This window comes from Crinia signifera, chromosome 4, assembly GCF_055691185.1.
Source record: "Crinia signifera chromosome 4, ASM5569118v1, whole genome shotgun sequence".
NCBI classification, from domain to species: Eukaryota; Metazoa; Chordata; class Amphibia; order Anura; family Myobatrachidae; genus Crinia; species Crinia signifera.
In genome coordinates, this window is record NC_139220.1 from 340,407,330 (window position 1) to 340,425,756 (window position 18,427).

At 48.9% G+C, this 18,427-nt stretch overlaps 1 protein-coding gene across 3 annotated transcripts in view; it reads right to left on the reverse strand.

Moving 5' to 3' along the window:
* DLG4 (discs large MAGUK scaffold protein 4) overlaps positions 1 to 15,811 on the reverse strand; it is a 282,808-nt gene extending 266,997 nt beyond the window's left edge. The window contains exon 1 of one of the 3 annotated variants that reach the window (XM_083185898.1): positions 15,743 to 15,811. In XM_083185898.1, the coding sequence (XP_083042024.1) occupies positions 15,743 to 15,751 (9 nt within the window). In that variant the 5' untranslated portion in view covers positions 15,752 to 15,811. The remainder of the gene's footprint in view (positions 1 to 15,742) is intronic. The other 2 variants (XM_083185899.1, XM_083185900.1) reach the window with 2 other exon arrangements.
* Positions 15,812 to 18,427: the final 2,616 nt, after the last annotated feature.

Below are 18,427 nucleotides of genomic sequence, written 5' to 3' on the forward strand. Positions count from 1 at the left end.
CACCGTTCATTTTTGGTGCACACCCCCGTGTACGCCCATATTTACACCCATTTTCCCTCATTATTTCGGCCGCTCCCCTCATCACGCCCCTATGCCGCCCCTAATGCCCGTACTCTCGCATACAGGTTTTTTCGCACGGAGAGACCCGTCCGTAAGCGTTGTGGAGTGTTCGCGTCTGCGCATTGGCGATTGTACGCATGCGCAGATCATGAAAAACCCCGGAACGTACGCGTACGGCCCGGCCGCACCAACCAGAATAAGGCCCAGAGAGAGGAGGAAGGAGACACAGAGAGAGGAGAGAGACAGAGAGGAGGAAGAAGACACAGAGAGAGGAGAGAGAGAGAGGAGGAAGGAGACACAGAGAAGAGAGACACAAAGAGGAGGAGGGAGACACAGAGAGGAGAAACACAGACAGAGAGGAGGAAGGAGACAAAGGGCCTTATTTTGGTTCATTCTTTCTGACAAAATCCTTCTTAGATGGACAAAACCATGTGCACTGCAGGGGGGCAGATGTAACATGTGCAGAGAGAATTAGATTTGGGTGAGTAATTTTGTTTCTGTGCATGGAAAATACTGACTGCTTTATTTTTACACTGCAATATAGATCTCACTTTGAAGTAAAACCCCACCCAAATCTAATTCTCTCTGCACATGTTACATCTGCCCCACCTGCAGTGCACATGGTTTTGCCCATCTACGAAGGATTTTGTCAGAAAGAATGAACTAGAATAAACCCCAAAGTGAGGAGAGACACAGAGCGGAGGAAGGAGACACAGAGAGGAGAGACACAGACAGAGAGGAGGAAGAAGACAAAGAGAGGAGAGACACAGAGAGGAGGAAGGAGACACAGAGAGGAGAGACACAGACAGAGAGGAGGAAGGAGAGAGAGGAGAGACACAGAGCGGAGGAAGGAGAACGGAGAGGAGAGACACAGACAGAGAGGAGAAAGACACAGAGAGGAGAGACACAGACAGAGAGGAGAAAGACACAGAGAGGAGAAACACAGACAGAAAGGAGGAAGGAGAGACACACAGGAGAGAGACAGAGAGGAGGAAGGAGACACACAGAGAGGAGAGACACAGAGAGAGGAGGAAGGAGACACAGAGAGAGGAGAGAGACAGAGAGGAGGAAGAAGACACAGAGAGAGGAGAGAGAGAGAGGAGGAAGGAGACACAGAGAAGAGAGACACAAAGAGGAGGAGGGAGACACAGAGAGGAGAGACACAGACAGAGAGGAGGAAGGAGACAAAGTGAGGAGAGACACAGAGCGGAGGAAGGAGACACAGAGAGGAGAGACACAGACAGAGAGGAGGAAGAAGACAAAGAGAGGAGAGACACAGAGAGGAGGAAGGAGACACAGAGAGGAGAGACACAGACAGAGAGGAGGAAGGAGACAAAGAGAGGAGAGACACAGAGCGGAGGAAGGAGAACGGAGAGGAGAGACACAGAGAGAGGAGGAAGGAGACACAGAGAGAGGAGAGAGACAGAGAGGAGGAAGAAGACACAGTGGCCCTTATTCTGGTTGGTGCGGTAATATCCGTGTGCGTTCGTGCCGCTGATGTTTTGTGTCTGCGCATGTGCAGAGGCGTCTCTGCGCATGTGCGAGCGGGGCGTACGGCCAAATCCCGCATGAAATGTGAACACTCCGAACAGGGGGTGGAGAGGGGCGTGAAGGGCTATTTGGGCTCATTACCATATGCATACGCCCCGCATTTCATGGGCGTTCCCATGCAAACGCTGGGCGTACGTATGGTAATGCGGCCGTGACGCACGTGTAGGGGGCGGACATATGACATCGCCGGATGTCAGCTGCCCGCCCAGATCTCTGCTTTTGCATGGAAAAATGTCCGTGTGGTCTGAGGTTGCGGGAGCTGGTGGAGCACTCGGTCCTGCACTCGGTCTGCGACCATCGAATGATGGGGGAGGTTCCCTGAGATGGAGGAGGCGTATTCCATGAAAAATACACGTGCGGTCCGTTCGGCCAGCTTCTTACCGCGTACGGACGGAGCTGGCGATCCGTATGGAAGGCACGGTCCTGGCCGCATATTCGGATCCGGCCGCAACGATCAGAATAAGGCCCAGAGAGAATAGAGAGAGAGAGGAGGAAGGAGACACAGAGAAGAGAGACACAAAGAGGAGGAGGGAGACAAAGAGAGGAGAGACACAGAGCAGAGGAAGGAGACACAGAGAGGAGAGACACATACAGAGAGGAGGAAGGAGACAAAGAGAGGAGACACACAGAGAGGAGGAAGGAGAAACACAGAAGAGAGACAGAGATAGAGGAGAAAGGAGACACACATAGAGGAGAGAGAGAGAGGAGGATGGAGACACACAGAGAAGAGACCTAGAGAAGGAAGGAGACACACATAGAGGAGACAGACAGAGAGGAGAGAAACAGAGAGAGATAGGAGGAAGGAGACACACACAGGACAGAGACAGAGAGGAGGAAGGAGACACACAGAGAAGAGACCGAGAGAAGGAAGGAGACACACATAGAGGAGACAGACAGAGAGGAGAGAAACCGAGAGAGAGATAGGAGGAAGGAGACACACACAGGACAGAGACAGAGAGGAGGAAGAAGACACACAGAGAAGAGACCGAGAGAAGGAAGGAGACACACATAGAGGAGACAGACAGAGAGGAGAGAAACAGAGAGAGAGATAGGAGGAAGGAGACACACACAGGAGAGAGACAGAGAGGAGGAAGGAGACACAGAGATGAGAGAGACAGACAGAGAGGAGGAAAGAGAAACACAAAGAGGAGAGACACAGAGAGAGGATGGAGAAACTGACAGAGGGAGAGGAGGAAATAGACAAACAGAGAGTAGAGAGACAGAGAGAAGGAAGGAGAGATAAACTGACAGAGAGAGGAGGAAGAAGACAGAGAGGAAAGAGACAGACAGAGAGGAGAAAGGAGACACACATAGAGGAGAGAGACAGGAAGGAGGAAGGAGAAACAAAGAGTGTAGAGAGACAGAGAGAGAGCAGGAAGGTGATAAAAGAGAGGAGAAAGATAGAGTGGAAGGAGACACACAGAGGAGAGAGAGAGACAGAAAGAGAGGAGGAAGGAGACACACAGAGAAGAGACAGAGAGGAGGAAGGAGACACACAGAGAGGAGACAGACAGAGAGGAGAGAAACAGAGAGAGAGCAAGGAGAAAGGATACACAAAGGAGAGAGACAGAGAGGAGGAAAGAGACACAGAGAGGAGAGAGACAGAGAAAGTGGAAGAAGGAGAAACACAGAGAGGAGAGAAACAGAGAGAGCTAGGAGGAAGGATATACACACACACACACACACAAGAGAGACAGAGAGGAGAGAGACAGAAAGAGACACAGAGAGAGGAGAGACACAGAGAGAGGTTTACCAAACCATATTTGCGGCAAATCCCCAAAACACACGTTTTCGGGGTTTAGCCACAAATATTAAGTATCTCCTAAATGTATCATAGAGGGATCCTCCTTGCAGCGCCGCCGGCCGCATCCCCCATAGGTTTCTATGGGGGATGCAACGCTGCCCGATGTATCAACATCGCGCAGCCCGGCATCGCACCCCTGGGCTATCGCCATTCTGATAGCCCATTGTAGCCTATGGCTACACATCGCACTGCCCGAGCAGGGCAGTGCGGTAAGAGGGGTTGGCGGGGGTCAGCTCATAACCGCACATGCGCTGACCTCCCGGCTTCCGGGTCAGGGCTTCGCAGGGACGGGCTCCTATCAGAGCCCTGTCCCTGCGCCCTTAAAAATGATACATTGCCCCAATATGATCGCATTTTACAATGCGATCCTGGGCGGTAATATTCCACCCAGATCGCATTGTAAATGCGAACATGATAAATGCGCCCCAAAGAGAGGAGAGAAACAGAGAGGAGGAAGGAGACACACAGAGAGGAGAGACAAACAGAGAGGAGGAAGGATACACAGAGATGAGAGACACAGACAGAGAGGAGGAAGGAGACACAGAGAGGAGAGACACAGACAGAGAGGAGGAAGGAGACACAGAGAGGAGAGACACAGACAGAGAGGAGGAAGGAGACACAGAGAGGAGAGACACAGACAGAGAGGAGGAAGGAGACACAGAGAGGAGAGACACAGACAGAGAGGAGGAAGGAGACACAGAGAGGAGAGACACAGACAGAGAGGAGGAAGAAGACAAATAGAGGAGAGACACAGATAGGAGGAAGGAGAAACAGAGAGGAGAGACACAGACAGAAAGGAGGAAGGAGACACACACAGGAGAGAGACAGAGAGGAGGAAGAAGAAACACAGAGAGGAGAGACACAGAGAGGAGGAAGGAGACACAGAGAGAGGAGAGAGACAGAGAGGAGAAAGGAGACACAGAGAAGAGAGACACAGAGAGGAGGAGGGAGAGAAAGAGAGGAGAGACACAGACAGAGAGGAGGAAGGAGACAAAGAGAGGAGAGACATAGAGCAGAGGAAGGAGACAAAGAGAGGAGAGACACAGACAGAGAGGAGGAAGGAGACAAAGAGATGAGAGACACGGAGAGGAGGAAGGAGAAACGGAGAGGAGAGAGAGAAACAGACAGAGAGGAGAAAGGAGACAAAGGCCCTTATTCTGATCGGTGCGGCCGGAGCCGCATATGCGGCTCCGACCGCACAGACGAATCCCCGCCTTGCGTACGGATCGCCACCTCCGTCCGTACGCGGATATGTGGCGATCCGTATGAAAGTGGACGGGGATACGCCTCCTCCACCTTGGGAGCAGCCCCTGCATTCGATGGTCGCAGACCATCGAATGCAGGGCCGCACGCTCCACCAGGTCCCGCAACACAAGACCACACGGACACTTGTCCGTGTGAAATCTTGTATTGGGGCGGGCAGCTGACATCCGGCGATGTCAGCTGCCCGCCCCCTACACGCGCGTCATGGCCTCATTACCATGCATACGCCCCGCGTTTGCATGGGAACGCCCATGAAACGCGGGGCGTATGCATAGGGAAATGAGGCTAAGTAGCCCCTCACGCCCCTATCCGCCCCCTTTGCGGCGGTCAAAAAAAGTGTGCGGCGATTTCGCCTGCACATGCGCAGAGTGCCCTCTGCACATGCGCAGAGCGAAAACATCGGCGGAACGGCCGCATGCGGCCGTTACCGAACCGATCAGAATAAGGGCCAAAGAGAGGAGAGACACAGAGAGGAGGAAGGAGAAACGGAGAGGAGAGACACAGAGAGGAGGAAGGAGAAACGGAGAGGAGAGACACAGAGAGGAGGAAGGAAACACAGAGAGAGGAGAGAGACAGAGAGGAGGAAGGAGACACAGAGAAGAGAGACACAGAGAGGAGGAGGGAGACAAAGAGAGAAGAGACACAGACAGAGAGGAGGAAGGAGACAAAGAGAGGAGAGACACAGAGCGGAGGAAGTAGACACAGAGAGGAGAGACACAGACAGAGAGGAGGAAGGAGACAGAGAGGAGGAAGGAGACAGAGGGGTGCATTTATCAACATATTGCGACATCGCACCGCCTGATTGTATGATTAAAAGGGTGCAGGGACAGGGCTCCGAAAGGAGCCCGTTCCTGCGAAGCTCTGACCCAGAAGCCGGGGGGTCAGCGCATGCGCGGTTATGCGCTGACCCCCGCCGACCCCTGTGACCGCACTGCCCGACTCGGGCAGTGCGATGTGTAGCCATGGGCTACAATGGGCTATCGCCATACCAGAATGGCGATAGCCCAGGGATGCGAAGCCGGGCTGCCCGATGTTAATACATCGGGCAGCTTCGCATCCCCCATAGAAACCTATGGAGGATGCGGCCGGCAGCGCTGCAGGGGGGATCGCAGCAGGGATCAGAGATTCCTGCTGCGGTCCCCCTTTGATACATTTAGGAGATACTTAATATTTGCGGCTAAACCCCGAAAACAGGTGTTTTCGGGGATTTAGCCCCAAATATGGTTTGATAAATGGGCCCCAAAGAGAGGAGAGACACAGAGAGGAGGAAGGAGAAACGGAGAGGAGAGACACAGACAGAGAGGAGGAAGGAGACACACAGAGAGGAAAGAGACAGAGTGGAGGAAGGAGACACACAGGAGAATGACAGAGAGGAGGAAGGAGACACACAGAGAGGAGAGAGAAACTGACAGATAGGAGGAAGGAGACACAGAGAGGAGAGACACTGACAGAGAGGAGGAAGGAGACAAAGGAGAGACACAGAGAGGAGGAAGGAGACACAGAGAGGAGAGACACAGACAGAGAGGAAGAAGAAGACACAGAGAGGAGAGACACAGAGAGGAGGAAGGAGACACACAGGAGAATGACAGAGAGGAGGAAGGAGACACACAGAGAGGAGAGAGAAACTGACAGATAGGAGGAAGGAGACACAGAGAGGAGAGACACTGACAGAGAGGAGGAAGGAGACAAAGGAGAGACACAGAGAGGAGGAAGGAGACACAGAGAGGAGAGACACAGACAGAGAGGAAGAAGGAGACAAAGAGAGGAGAGACACAGATAGGAGGAAGGAGACACACAGGAGAATGACAGAGAGGAGGAAGGAGACACACAGAGAGGAGAGAGAAACTGACAGATAGGAGGAAGGAGACACAGAGAGAAGAGACACTGACAGAGAGGAGGAAGGAGACAAAGGAGAGACACAGAGAGGAGGAAGGAGACACAGAGAGGAGAGACACAGACAGAGAGGAAGAAGAAGACACAGAGAGGAGAGACACAGAGAGGAGGAAGGAGACACAGAGAGAAGAGACACAGACAGAAAGAAGGAAGGAGACACACAGGATAGAGACAGAGAGGAGGAAGGAGACACAGAGAGAGGAGAGAGACAGAGAGGAGGAGGAAGACACACAGAGAGGAGAGAGAGAGGAGTAATGAGTCACTCAGAGGAGAGAGAGAAAAGGAAGGAGACACACAGAGAGATGTGAGAAACAGACATAGATAGAGGATGGAGACACAGAGAGGAGAGAGACAGAGAGGAGGAAGGAGACACGCAGAGAGGAGAAAGAGAGGAGGAAGGAGATACACAGAGAGGAGAGAGACAGAGAGGAGGAAGGAGACACACAGAGAGGAGAGAGAAACAGAGAGAGAGAAGAAAGGAGACACAAAGAGGATAGAGACAGATAGAGGGCAGGACGGAGACATACAGATAGGAGAGAGAGAGACAGAGAGAGAGGAGGATGTAAGACACAGAGAGGTGAGTGACATAGAGAGAGAACAGGAAGGAGACACACAGACAGGAGAGAGAGAGAGAAAGAGAGGAGGATGGAGACACAGAGAAGAAAGACAGAGACAGAGAGAATGAAGGAGACACAGAGAGAGGAGAGAGAAACAGACAGAGCAAGAGGAGGAAGGAGACACACAGATAGAAGAGAGACAGCGAGAGAGAGGAGGAAGGATATAGAGCGGAGAGAGAGACAGAGGGCAGTATTCAATGTCCCTAATCGCGATGTGCAGCGAATCCTGTTTAGGATTCGCTGCACATTCACCGTGTTCCGGAGGGCTGGAACCCTCGCTGACACAGTATTCAATGAGGCTCGCTGCCCCTGACTGTGAATGTGAACCGATGCGCGGACGCCTGAGGACGGCGGCAGGCAGGGAGATGTAAGTCTCCCTGCCTGCCCCAGAACGTATGTGGGGGGGAGGTGGGCTCCCCGGGAGAGCCAGCAGGGGACCGGGTATTCACTGAACCCGATCGTGCATATGTAATGATCGGGTGCAGTGAATAAATGAATATCTAATGAGCGGCTCTCGGCTCCGGCCCCCTGCTGGCTGCTATGTGTAAAAAAAAAAAAATAATAATTAAATATATATTCATGTGCTATACGCACATGAATAAAAATAGCACGCCCCTCCGCAGAATAAAATTCCTGATTTTTTTTACACCAAATGTAAAACAACAACAACTTTATTTTAAAAGTTCACTTTCCACTTCACTATGAAAAGATGGCGATTTGCTACATGGTGACACACGGCGAAAATCACTTAGAAAGACGGCGAGAAGTGCGCGTTGAATAGGGTGATTCGCTTTCTGACCCAAAAAATCACCTTCCAACGCGATAATAGCACAAATTTGCCGTGAAAGAGGGCGAATTATCCTCATTGAATACTGCCCAGAGAGAGGAGGAGGGAGACACACAGAGGAGAGAGAGAGAGGAGGAAGGAGACAGAGAGGAGAGAGACAGAGAGAGATGAGGAAGGAGACACACAGAGAGGGGGAAGGAGACAGATAGAGAGGAAGAAGAATCGCTTCTTAGGGGGTGGGGGAAAGGGAAAACATTTAAAAATGGGTTTAAAAAAAAGTTAGAATTTAGACTGGAGGTAGTAGTTATTTCCACAGTAACATTTGTTATGAGGCAAGAAAACCTTCTCTGAAGCTTATACTGTAGGTGTGGAGGTGCGCCCTTGAGAGTAACAAACGTATTTGGAGAAAAGTAGAAAAAAGACTCTTTTACTGGGACAATCTTATATGGAGATTGTGAAAAAGAATCTCTGTATTTTAGTATAGGATATTTGTGGTTAGGGGACAGTTTGTAGGAGGGGGGGGGGGTGTTTTAGCACTAGTATAACAATCCAGAGGGAAGGGAATGTGCCAATGTTAAAATGAATTAGTGCTAAAATTTAACTTTTAATAATACACTTAAAATAAGTACTAGACAAACACGTAAAAAATAGGTACACGAATATTATGACCAATGATCACACCTGTTGAGCGAATGTGTTACAAAAATTGGTACACTAGAAATGCAAGTTTGTAAGCATTCAATCGGAAAAGTGTACAGTCCAATCTGAACAGTTATGAAAAGTTCAACAAATGTTTTCACAGAGTTTATATTAAGAAACAAGGGGGGAAATTTACTAAGCAAAATTCGTAAAAAAACAACATATTTTCATAGTAAAATATTTTTTGGGCGTATTCGTATTTTTGGAATTTACTACAGTAAAAATATGATTATTCGTATTCGTATTGATGGGACATTTGTATTTGTATGTACAAATTGTATTTGTATGTACAAATACGAATGAATATACCATCGAATGAATACGACAAGAATCACCATTAAAAAGAATGGTGATTCCTAATTTACTAACTGGCCGTATTTCAACACAGCCGGTAATTAGCGGGATACTAATTGCCGGCCAAATACGCCAGGAAAATACACTTCATTTTCCTGGCGTATTTGGCTTTAGCCTGCAGGGATTAGTCACATCCGTGCAGACTGCAGTGTGTAAAATAAAATAGTAAAAAAAATAATAAAAGAAATGGCGTGGGGTCCCCCCCCACGGCCGTAACCAGCACCAGGCTGAAAGAGCCGGGGCTGGTATTAAATAAATCCTGAAACCAACCAGACAGGGCTTCGCTGATTTTTTAAAACCAGCCCCAGGCTCCAAGGCCAGGGCTGGTTCCCAAAATACGGGGAACAAAATTAATAGGGGTCCCCTGTATTTTAAGAACCAGCCCCAGGCCCAACCAGCCAGCAGGGTAATGCCAAAGCCGGGGGGAGACTTTTAATAGTCCCCCCGGCCAAAGCATTCATCCCTACCGACCAGTCAGCCTGGCCATGGGTCCTGGTCAAGTGGGGACCCCCCTCCCCCTCCAGGACTTACCTGGCACCCAGTTTTTTTTGTCCCCTGTATTTTTGGAACAAGGACCGGTCCAAGAGTCCGGGGCTGTTTTCAGAAATACGGGGGACCCCTATGCTTTTTGTCCCCCATACTTTTGGAACCAGGTCTGGTTTATTAATTTAACACAAAATCACACATTTCCTCAAAATCGCACATTTTCATGACTATTATTATCGCACTTTATCGCACTTTTTTAGCTGGAATTCACATCTCATTAAATATGCGAATTCATGGCAAAAAAAAATATTTTTAAAAGTGCGATTTCGGAAAGTGACAAAAAATCTCATCCCATTAAATGTCACCCCAATAACTATTACACTTTCTGCTCTATCTGTGTCCTTCCCAGCACATACTGCACCTCTGTGCTGGGACACTGATAGGTAACAGTCATACTAATTAGTGTCAGCACCTGTTTGGTGCTCTGCTCTATCAGTGTCCTTCCCAGCGTATACCGCACCTCTGTGCTGGGACACTGATAGGTAACAGTCATACTAATTAGTGTCAGCACCTGTTTGGTGCTCTGCTCTATCAGTGTCCTTCCCAGCGTATACCGCACCTCTGTGCTGAGATACAGATAGATAACAGTCATACTAATTAGTGTCAGCACCTGTTTGGTGCTCTGCTCTATCAGTGTCCTTCCCAGCGTATACTGCACCTCTGTGCTGAGATACAGATAGATAACAGTCATACTAATTAGTGTCAGCACCTGTTTGGTGCTCTGCTCTATCAATGTACTTCCCAGCTTATACTTCACCTTTGTGCTGAGACACTGATAGGTAATAGTCTTACTAATTAGTGTCAGCACCTGTTTGGGTCCTTCCCAGCTCATACTGCACCTCTGTGCTGGGAGACAGATAGGTAAGAGTCTTACTAATTAGTGTCAGCACCTGTTTGGTGCTCTGCGCTATCAGTGTCCTTCCCAGCCTATACCGCACCTCTGTGCTGAGATACAGATAGGTAACAGTCATACTAATTAGCGCCAGCACCTGTTTGGGTCCTTCACAGCCTATACCGCACCTCTGTGCTGGGAAACTGATAGGTAACAGTCATACTAAGTAGTATCAGCACCTGTTTGGTGCTCTGCTCTATAAATGTCCTTCCCAGCTTATACTTCACCTTTGTGCTGAGACACTGATAGTCTTACTAATTAGTGTCAGCACCTGTTTGGGTCCTTCCCAGCTCATACTGCACCTCTGTGCTGGGAGACAGATAAAGTAAAGTATGTATATCACAGATCACTGTAAACACAAATGCCACAAGATGTATACCCATATAAAGGGGGAAAGAGAAAGAAGGAAAAAATAATAATAATAATAATAATAATAAAAAAAAAAAACAACACTAACATATTAACTATTAAATAGTCTTGTATGGTGTATTGTACTATGATTAACATAAGCAAAACACGTTGTACACATTAAAGATAGATACACCAAACGTAAATAAATGCACGGCTATAAGCCCTTAAAGGCACGGTAATTAATATATAATTGATTGACAGGTTATTACTTAAAATATTATTATCATACAAGTTGAGTATAGGAAGAGCATGGGGCGGGGAAAGAAAAAAAGAAAGGGAAAGAAAAAGAAAATAAAACAAATGCGTAAAAAGTGCTTAATCAACACTGAAGCGAGCAATCGACTCAAATACATATCTCCAGTGTATACATTTAGATGACAGGGTGGGGGGCGGGGATTAATGTGTAGGGGTTGTCTGTATTTGTTAAATGTTAGTAATGTATCGTATCGTATTTGTATGTTATAAATGTTATTAATGTATTGTTATTATATGGAAAAAACACCAATAAAGAAAGTGAATTGAAAAAAATAAATAATTAGCGCCAGCACCTGTTTGGGTCCTTCCCAATCATACTGCACCTCTGTGCTGGGACACTGATAGGTAAGAGTCTTACTAATTAGTGTCAGCACCTGTTTAGTGCTCTGCTCTATTAGTGTCCTTCCCAGCGTATACCGCACCTCTGTGCTGAGATACAGATAGGTAACAGTCATAATAATTAGTGTCAGCACCTGTTTGGTGCTCTGCTCTATAAATGTCCTTCCCAGATTATACTTCACCTTTGTGCTGAGACACTGATAGGTAATAGTCTTACTAATTAGTGTCAGCACCTGTTTGGGTCCTTCCCAATCATACTGCACCTCTGTGCTGGGACACTGATAGGTAAGAGTCTTACTAATTAGTGTCAGCACCTGTTTAGTGCTCTGCTCTATTAGTGTCCTTCCCAGCGTATACCGCACCTCTGTGCTGAGATACAGATAGGTAACAGTCATAATAATTAGTGTCAGCACCTGTTTTTGGTGCTCTGCTCTATAAATGTCCTTCCCAGCTTATACTTCACCTTTGTGCTGAGACACTGATAGGTAAGAGTCTTACTAATTAGTGTCAGCACCTGTTTGGTGCCCTGCTCTATCAGTGTCCATCCCAGATAATACCGCACCTCTGAGCTTGGATACAGATAGGTAACAGTCATAATAATTAGTGTCAGCACCTGTTTGGTGCTCTGCTCTATCAGTGTCTTTCCCAACTCATACTGCACAGACAGGTAGGTAAGAGAGACAGAGGAGGAAGGTGAGATAGAGGAGACAGAAACAGAGGTTACGCTGATGGAGCCTCCTCAGATAACTGAACATCCTCTATCATACACAGGATGAGTATTGATTCTTGTCTGACTATCATACTTGAATTGAACATTGGATTTGTTAAAGTCATCTATATGCACCAATAATTGTATTTCCATATTGTAACATTATTCTGGGTCTCATCAGGGCTGGTGCAAGGCACCGGAGCGCCCCAGGCGAGTCAGGGTGGGGCGCCCTGATGCCGGGGGGTGGGGCGGGGGGTACTGTTGCGCCGTCTGGGGAGCGGGCAGGGGGTCCATGCTGGCGTCTGACAGGAGCCTGCAGTGGTGTCCTTGCGGGTACCTGCGGCGCTGTGTATAAAGCTGGCGGCGGCGGGGGGGGGGGGGGGTCCCTGCAGTGAATAAGAAATAACTAGCGACCCCCCTGCCCACTCCCCAGACGGCGCAGCAGGTACCCCCTTTGCACGGGGGGCGAAGGGCGAACTGCTGCCCTCCAGTGGCCGGCGCCCTAGGCAAATGCCTAGACCTGCCTAGCGGTGGTGCTGGCCCTGGGTCTCATACTATATTTACTGATTGGCATGGAACACAGGTGTCAATGGGTTACAGTAACATGTGGTCCCTCTTCTGTAAGAGAAGGAACCCCCCAGCAAACATGGTGTAATCACCTGTACCTGGATATTGTTACCCCAATACCACCAAGGGACACAGAGCACCCACTGAGGCTCAACCTCCCCTTTTCTCCCCATCTTAATAAGTGGATTAATCCCTCAACACCTTCTGGGGATTATCCCGATTGGATTCATCACAGCCCACTTCCATCCTCCAGCGGCTCTTGGGGGCCCCGCTCCAACTAGAGAAGATCTTCGGGCACCAAAAGTCTTCATCCACAGAATCCTCCAGCGGCAAAAGATCCAGTTTCCGTGTCATAGCGAGGACCTGTGACTTCATTTTCCATTTGGTGCAGTGATTCTTCAAGTACCAGCTTTTGGGCCAAGTGCACTTACCCACAATTGGACCGAGTGTCCAACGTCCATCCTGAGAGTGAGATATCCCCCCCCCCCCCCCTTCCCCATTTATCTTCATTTTACATGTATATGCATATGTTACTGTTGTAACTTTTTTCATATATAAAGAAACTGAAATAATATAAATACAATGTGAGACGGTGTCTTTTTTCATTGTAGAACCAGCGCTGCTTCCGCTTTTCCTTTTTTAAACTAGGAACGCATGTTAGTGATACCCCATTTAGACATAGACATTTTACCTGGGATTTTAGATCCGGTTCATTCCAGGGTTTTTAAAAATCCCGGGTTCATTGCAGGTGCGCAGGACCCGGGATTTTAGTCGCCTATGCTGTATGTCTGAAAGGGGTGTTACATAGTAGTGTTTACGTCCAACAAGTATAAGCTTAGATTACCGGTTATATCCCTCTATCTAATAAATGATTGTCTAGCCTTAATGTAAATGACGTTACTGTATTTGCTGGCATCACCTCACATGGAAGGGTTCCATCATTTTACTACCCTGACCGTAAAAAAGCCTTTCCTTCTAAGTGTTCTTACCCTTCTCTCCTCCCGTCTATGTGCATGCCCGCTTCTCATCTCCCATCTATGTGCATGCCCACTGCTCGTCTCCTGTCTAAGTGCATGCCCGATTCTCATCTCCCATCTAAGTGCATGCCCGCTTCTCATGTCCAGCACGGGTGCTTGCCCGCTGCTTTCCTCCCATCTAAGTGCATGCCCGCTGCTCTCCTCCCACCTGAGTGCATGTCTGCTCCTCTCTTCCCGTCTAAGTGCATGCCTGCTTCTCTCCTCCCGCCTAAGTGCATGCCTGCTCTCTCCTCCATCATGCCGCTTCTCTCCTCCCGCCTAAGTGCATGCCTGTTTCTCTCCTCCCGTCTAAGTGCATGTCCGCTTCTCTCCTCCGGTCTAAGTACGCCCGTTTCTCTCCTCCCATCTTAGTGCATGCCCACTGCTCTCCCCTCGCTTAAGTGCATGCCTGCTCTCTCATCCTGCATGCTCCTCGCCTCCCGCCTAAGTGCATGCCCGATTCTCGTCCCCCGCCTAAGTGCATGTCTGCGTCTCTCCTCCCATCTACGTGCATGCCCGCTTCTCTCCTCCCATCTACGTGCATGCCCGCTTCTCTCCTCCAGCACATGTCCTAGTCTCTGATTCTGGAGTAAATAGGCTGCCTGACAGATCATTTTATTGGCCCTTAATATATGTGTACAGTACATGTTCAGCATGTCACCCCTTCTCTCCTCTAGCGGGAACATTCCTCATAGCCTAAGGCCCCATCCTATTTATCAGTGTGGTTTCCCTTCTCTGGACCTTTTCCCGTTCTAGGATGTTTTCTTTTTAATGTGGAACCCAGAATCGCAGTCTGGTCTAACAAGTGCCCTGTACAATGCTAAGATTACATTGATGTCCCTAGACTTCATGCGCCTTGTCATGGACCCACCGCTCACTCCTCTAGATACGTCAATCTGAGCAGCTCCAGCCGTGACTGGGGTTCACTTTGGACACTTGGGTCCCCTATATAAGGTATGCCGCCACCAATGCAAGTTGAAGGACGCTTGCATACTTCCGCATACCCAATACAATATATAAAAATGTTGTAGCATAAACCGCCCTTGTTTGTATAAGTCCTATGAACACAAAATTGAGAACTGGAATTATGTATTATTTTTTCCAAGAAATACTTCAGAGCTTAGTGATAAAAATGGTTACAAAGATTTTAAAAGTACACACAGAAGAAATACAACTCAAACAAAATAAAAGGGAATTAAAAATCGCAGAACTGTATCTTTACACACAAGTACTGATTCTGAAGTGGAAACATCACGTGAGACATTGGGTCGCTTCCAGCCAGCGTGCAGATCCCTAAGAAGTACCAACAGCTATAGGGAGAAGCGTTTAATTATACCTGCAGATTCCTCATCCCTCTCACTTTTAGGATTGTGATCATTTCCCTGCTGGACATTAATGAATGTCCCTAAATAATTGATCTTCCTACATGAAGGATAGGTCCACTGCTTTAAGTGATTTGTATACATTCCTTACCCAGTGGGATGCAACAGACAGGAGGCCAAGTCTGATAAGAGATCTATAGTGGAGGGGGGCCTCGCTCTGGACCATGTTGATCTCACCCCCAATCTGGTTTATAGGGGGTCTCAGATTTTATCTGACATCCTTCCTAACTTCAGAGACCTCTACAGATGGTCACTCTGAGGGAATGTCCACAGTGCTTACACTCTGCAGGTCACATCACATGCATAATACAAGGAATACATTGATCTCACACATATAATAACAGGAGGCGTGCTTTATTCCATCAATCACGTGATTGGATCGTGACACACCTTTTTATACAGGCTAGTATCTTACACTGAGCATTCCACCCCAGTTATTGTCCATTAGGACTCATAGGTCCTTTTCAAATCTGATTTCCCCAATTCTACACCATTTAAATTATACGTGGCAAATTGGTGATGTCTCCCGAGACTCCTAACCTTACATTTGTCCCATAACCTTACATGGACTTACTGATAGGCCTACATTGACCTTACCTTCTCCATGGATCTGATGATAGGTGCCGGCGATTGCTGGGTCAGCGTAAGCTCATAGTATTCCTGAATATCTGGAAGACAGACACATATAACATATATACAAAACTGCACCCATCCTTCCCCTCCCTATACCAAACTTCCCCCAACCCAAATCAGCCCTTACTCTGCACATTGCCCCCACGATCGGCCCCTAAATCAGCTCCCACTGTGCTCTCCTATCAAACTACCCCCACCCCAAATCAGCCTTTACTTATCAGCCCTATCACACTGCACTGCCCCACTAATCTCACTTTCACTGCACCTCCAACCCCATCATTTTCCTATGCTCTCACCCATATCAGCTCTACCTCACCGCACCCCCACCCCATCATTCTCATATGCCTCACCCACCTCCTCTCTACCAAACTACAAATCCAACCCCATTCTTCTATGCTCTCACCCATATCAGCTCTCCACCACTGCACCTCCATCCCTATCATTCTCCTATATTCACACATCTCAGCTCACCCCCACTGCACCTCCAACCCAATCATTATCATATGCTCTCACCCACTGCTCCTCCAACTCTGTTATTCTCCTATGCTCTCACCCATCTCAGCTCTCCCCCACTGCTCCTCCAACCCCATCATTATCATATGCTCTCACCCATCTCAGCTCTCCCCCACTGCTCCTCCAACCCCATCATTATCATATGCTCTCACCCACTGCTCCTCCAACTCTGTTATTCTCCTATGCTCTCACCCATCTCAGCTCTCCCCCACTGCTCCTCCAACCCCATCATTTTCCTATGCTCTCCTCCATTGCTCCTCCAACTCCATCACTCTCCTATACTCTCACCCATCTCAGCTTTCCCCCACTGCTCCACCAACTCCATCATTCTCCTATACTCTCACCCATCTCAGCTCTCCAGCATTGCTCCTCTAACCCAATAATTCTCCTATGCTCTCCTCCACTGCTTCTCCAACCCCATCATTCTTCTATGCTCTCACCCCCCTCAGCTCTCCCGCACTGCTCCCCCAACCCCATCATTCTCCTATGCTCTCACCCCCCTCAGCTTCCCCCACTGCTCCTCCAACCCAATCATTCTTCTAAGCTCTCACCCCCCTCAGCTCTGCCCCACTGATCATCCATACCCATCATTCGCCTATGCTCCTCCAACCCAATCATTATCATATACTCTCACCCACTGCTCCTCCAACCCCATAATTCTTCTATGCTCTCACCCATCTCAGCTCTCCCCTACTGCTCCACCAACTCCATCATTCTCCTATACTCTCACCCACCCTCAGCTCTCCCCCACTGCTCCTTCAACCCCATCAATCTCCTATGTTCTCCCCCACTGCTCCCCCAACCCCATCACTCTCCTATGCACTCCACCACTGTTCCACCAACTCCATCATTCTCCTATACTCTCACCAACCTCACCTCTCCCTTACTGCTCCTCCAAACCAATCATCATATGTTCTCACCCACTACTTCTCCAACTCCTCTCAGCTCTGTCCCACTGCTCCTCCAACCCCATCATTCTCCAATGCTTTTACCCATCTCAGCTCTCCCCCACTGCTCCGCCAACCCCATTATTTTCCTTTGCTCTCAGCCCCCCCAACCCAATCATTATCCTATGATCTCACCCATCTCAGCTCTTCCACACCGCTCCTCTAATCCCATCATTCTCCTTTGCTATCACCTACTGTTCCTCTAACCCCATCATTCTCCTATGCTCTCTTACCTCAGCTCTCCTCTACTGCTTCTCCAACCCCATCATTCTCCTATGCTCTTACCCACTGCTTCTCCAACCCATCTCAGCTCTACCCACACACCTCCAACCCCATCATTCTCCTTTGCTCTCACCCCCCTCCTCAGCTCTACCCCACCGCACCTCCAACCCCATTATTCTTCTGTGCACTCACCCACCTCAGCTCAACTCCAGTGCACCTCCATCCCCATCATTGTCTTTTGCATTCACCCATCACAGTTCTCTCCCACCACACATCAAACCCCATCATTCTCCTATGCCCTCACCCATCTCACATCTCTACCACTGCACCTCCAAACCCATAATTCTCCTATGCCCTCACCAATATTTACTCTCTCCCACGGCACCTCCAACGTCATCATTGTGCTATGTCCTCAACCATCTCAGCTCTCTCCCACCGCACCTCCATCCCCATCATTCTCCTATGCCCTCATCCATCTCTCCCACTGCACCTGCAACCCCATAATGCTCCTATGCTCTCAACCATCTCAGCTCTCTCCCACTGTACCTCCAACCCCATCATTCTCCTATGCCCTCACCCATCTCACCTCTCTCCCCCCGTACCTCCAACCCCATCAGTCCCCTCTGTCCTCAACCATCTCAGCTCTCCCCACTGCACCTCAAATCCCATCTTACCCTGCTGTCCTCACCATCTCACCTCTCTCCCATGGCACCTCCAACCCCATCATTCTCCTATGCTCTCACCCATCTCACCTCTCTCCCACTGCCCCTCCAACCCCATCATTCTCCTAAGCTCTCAACCATCTCACCTCTCTCCTACGGCACCTCCAACCCCATAATTCTCCTATGCTCTCAACCATCTCAGCTCTCTCCCACCGCACGTCCAACCCAAACATTCTCTTATGCTCTCACCCATATCACCTCTCTCCCATCGCACATGCAACACCATCATTCTAATATGCTCTCAC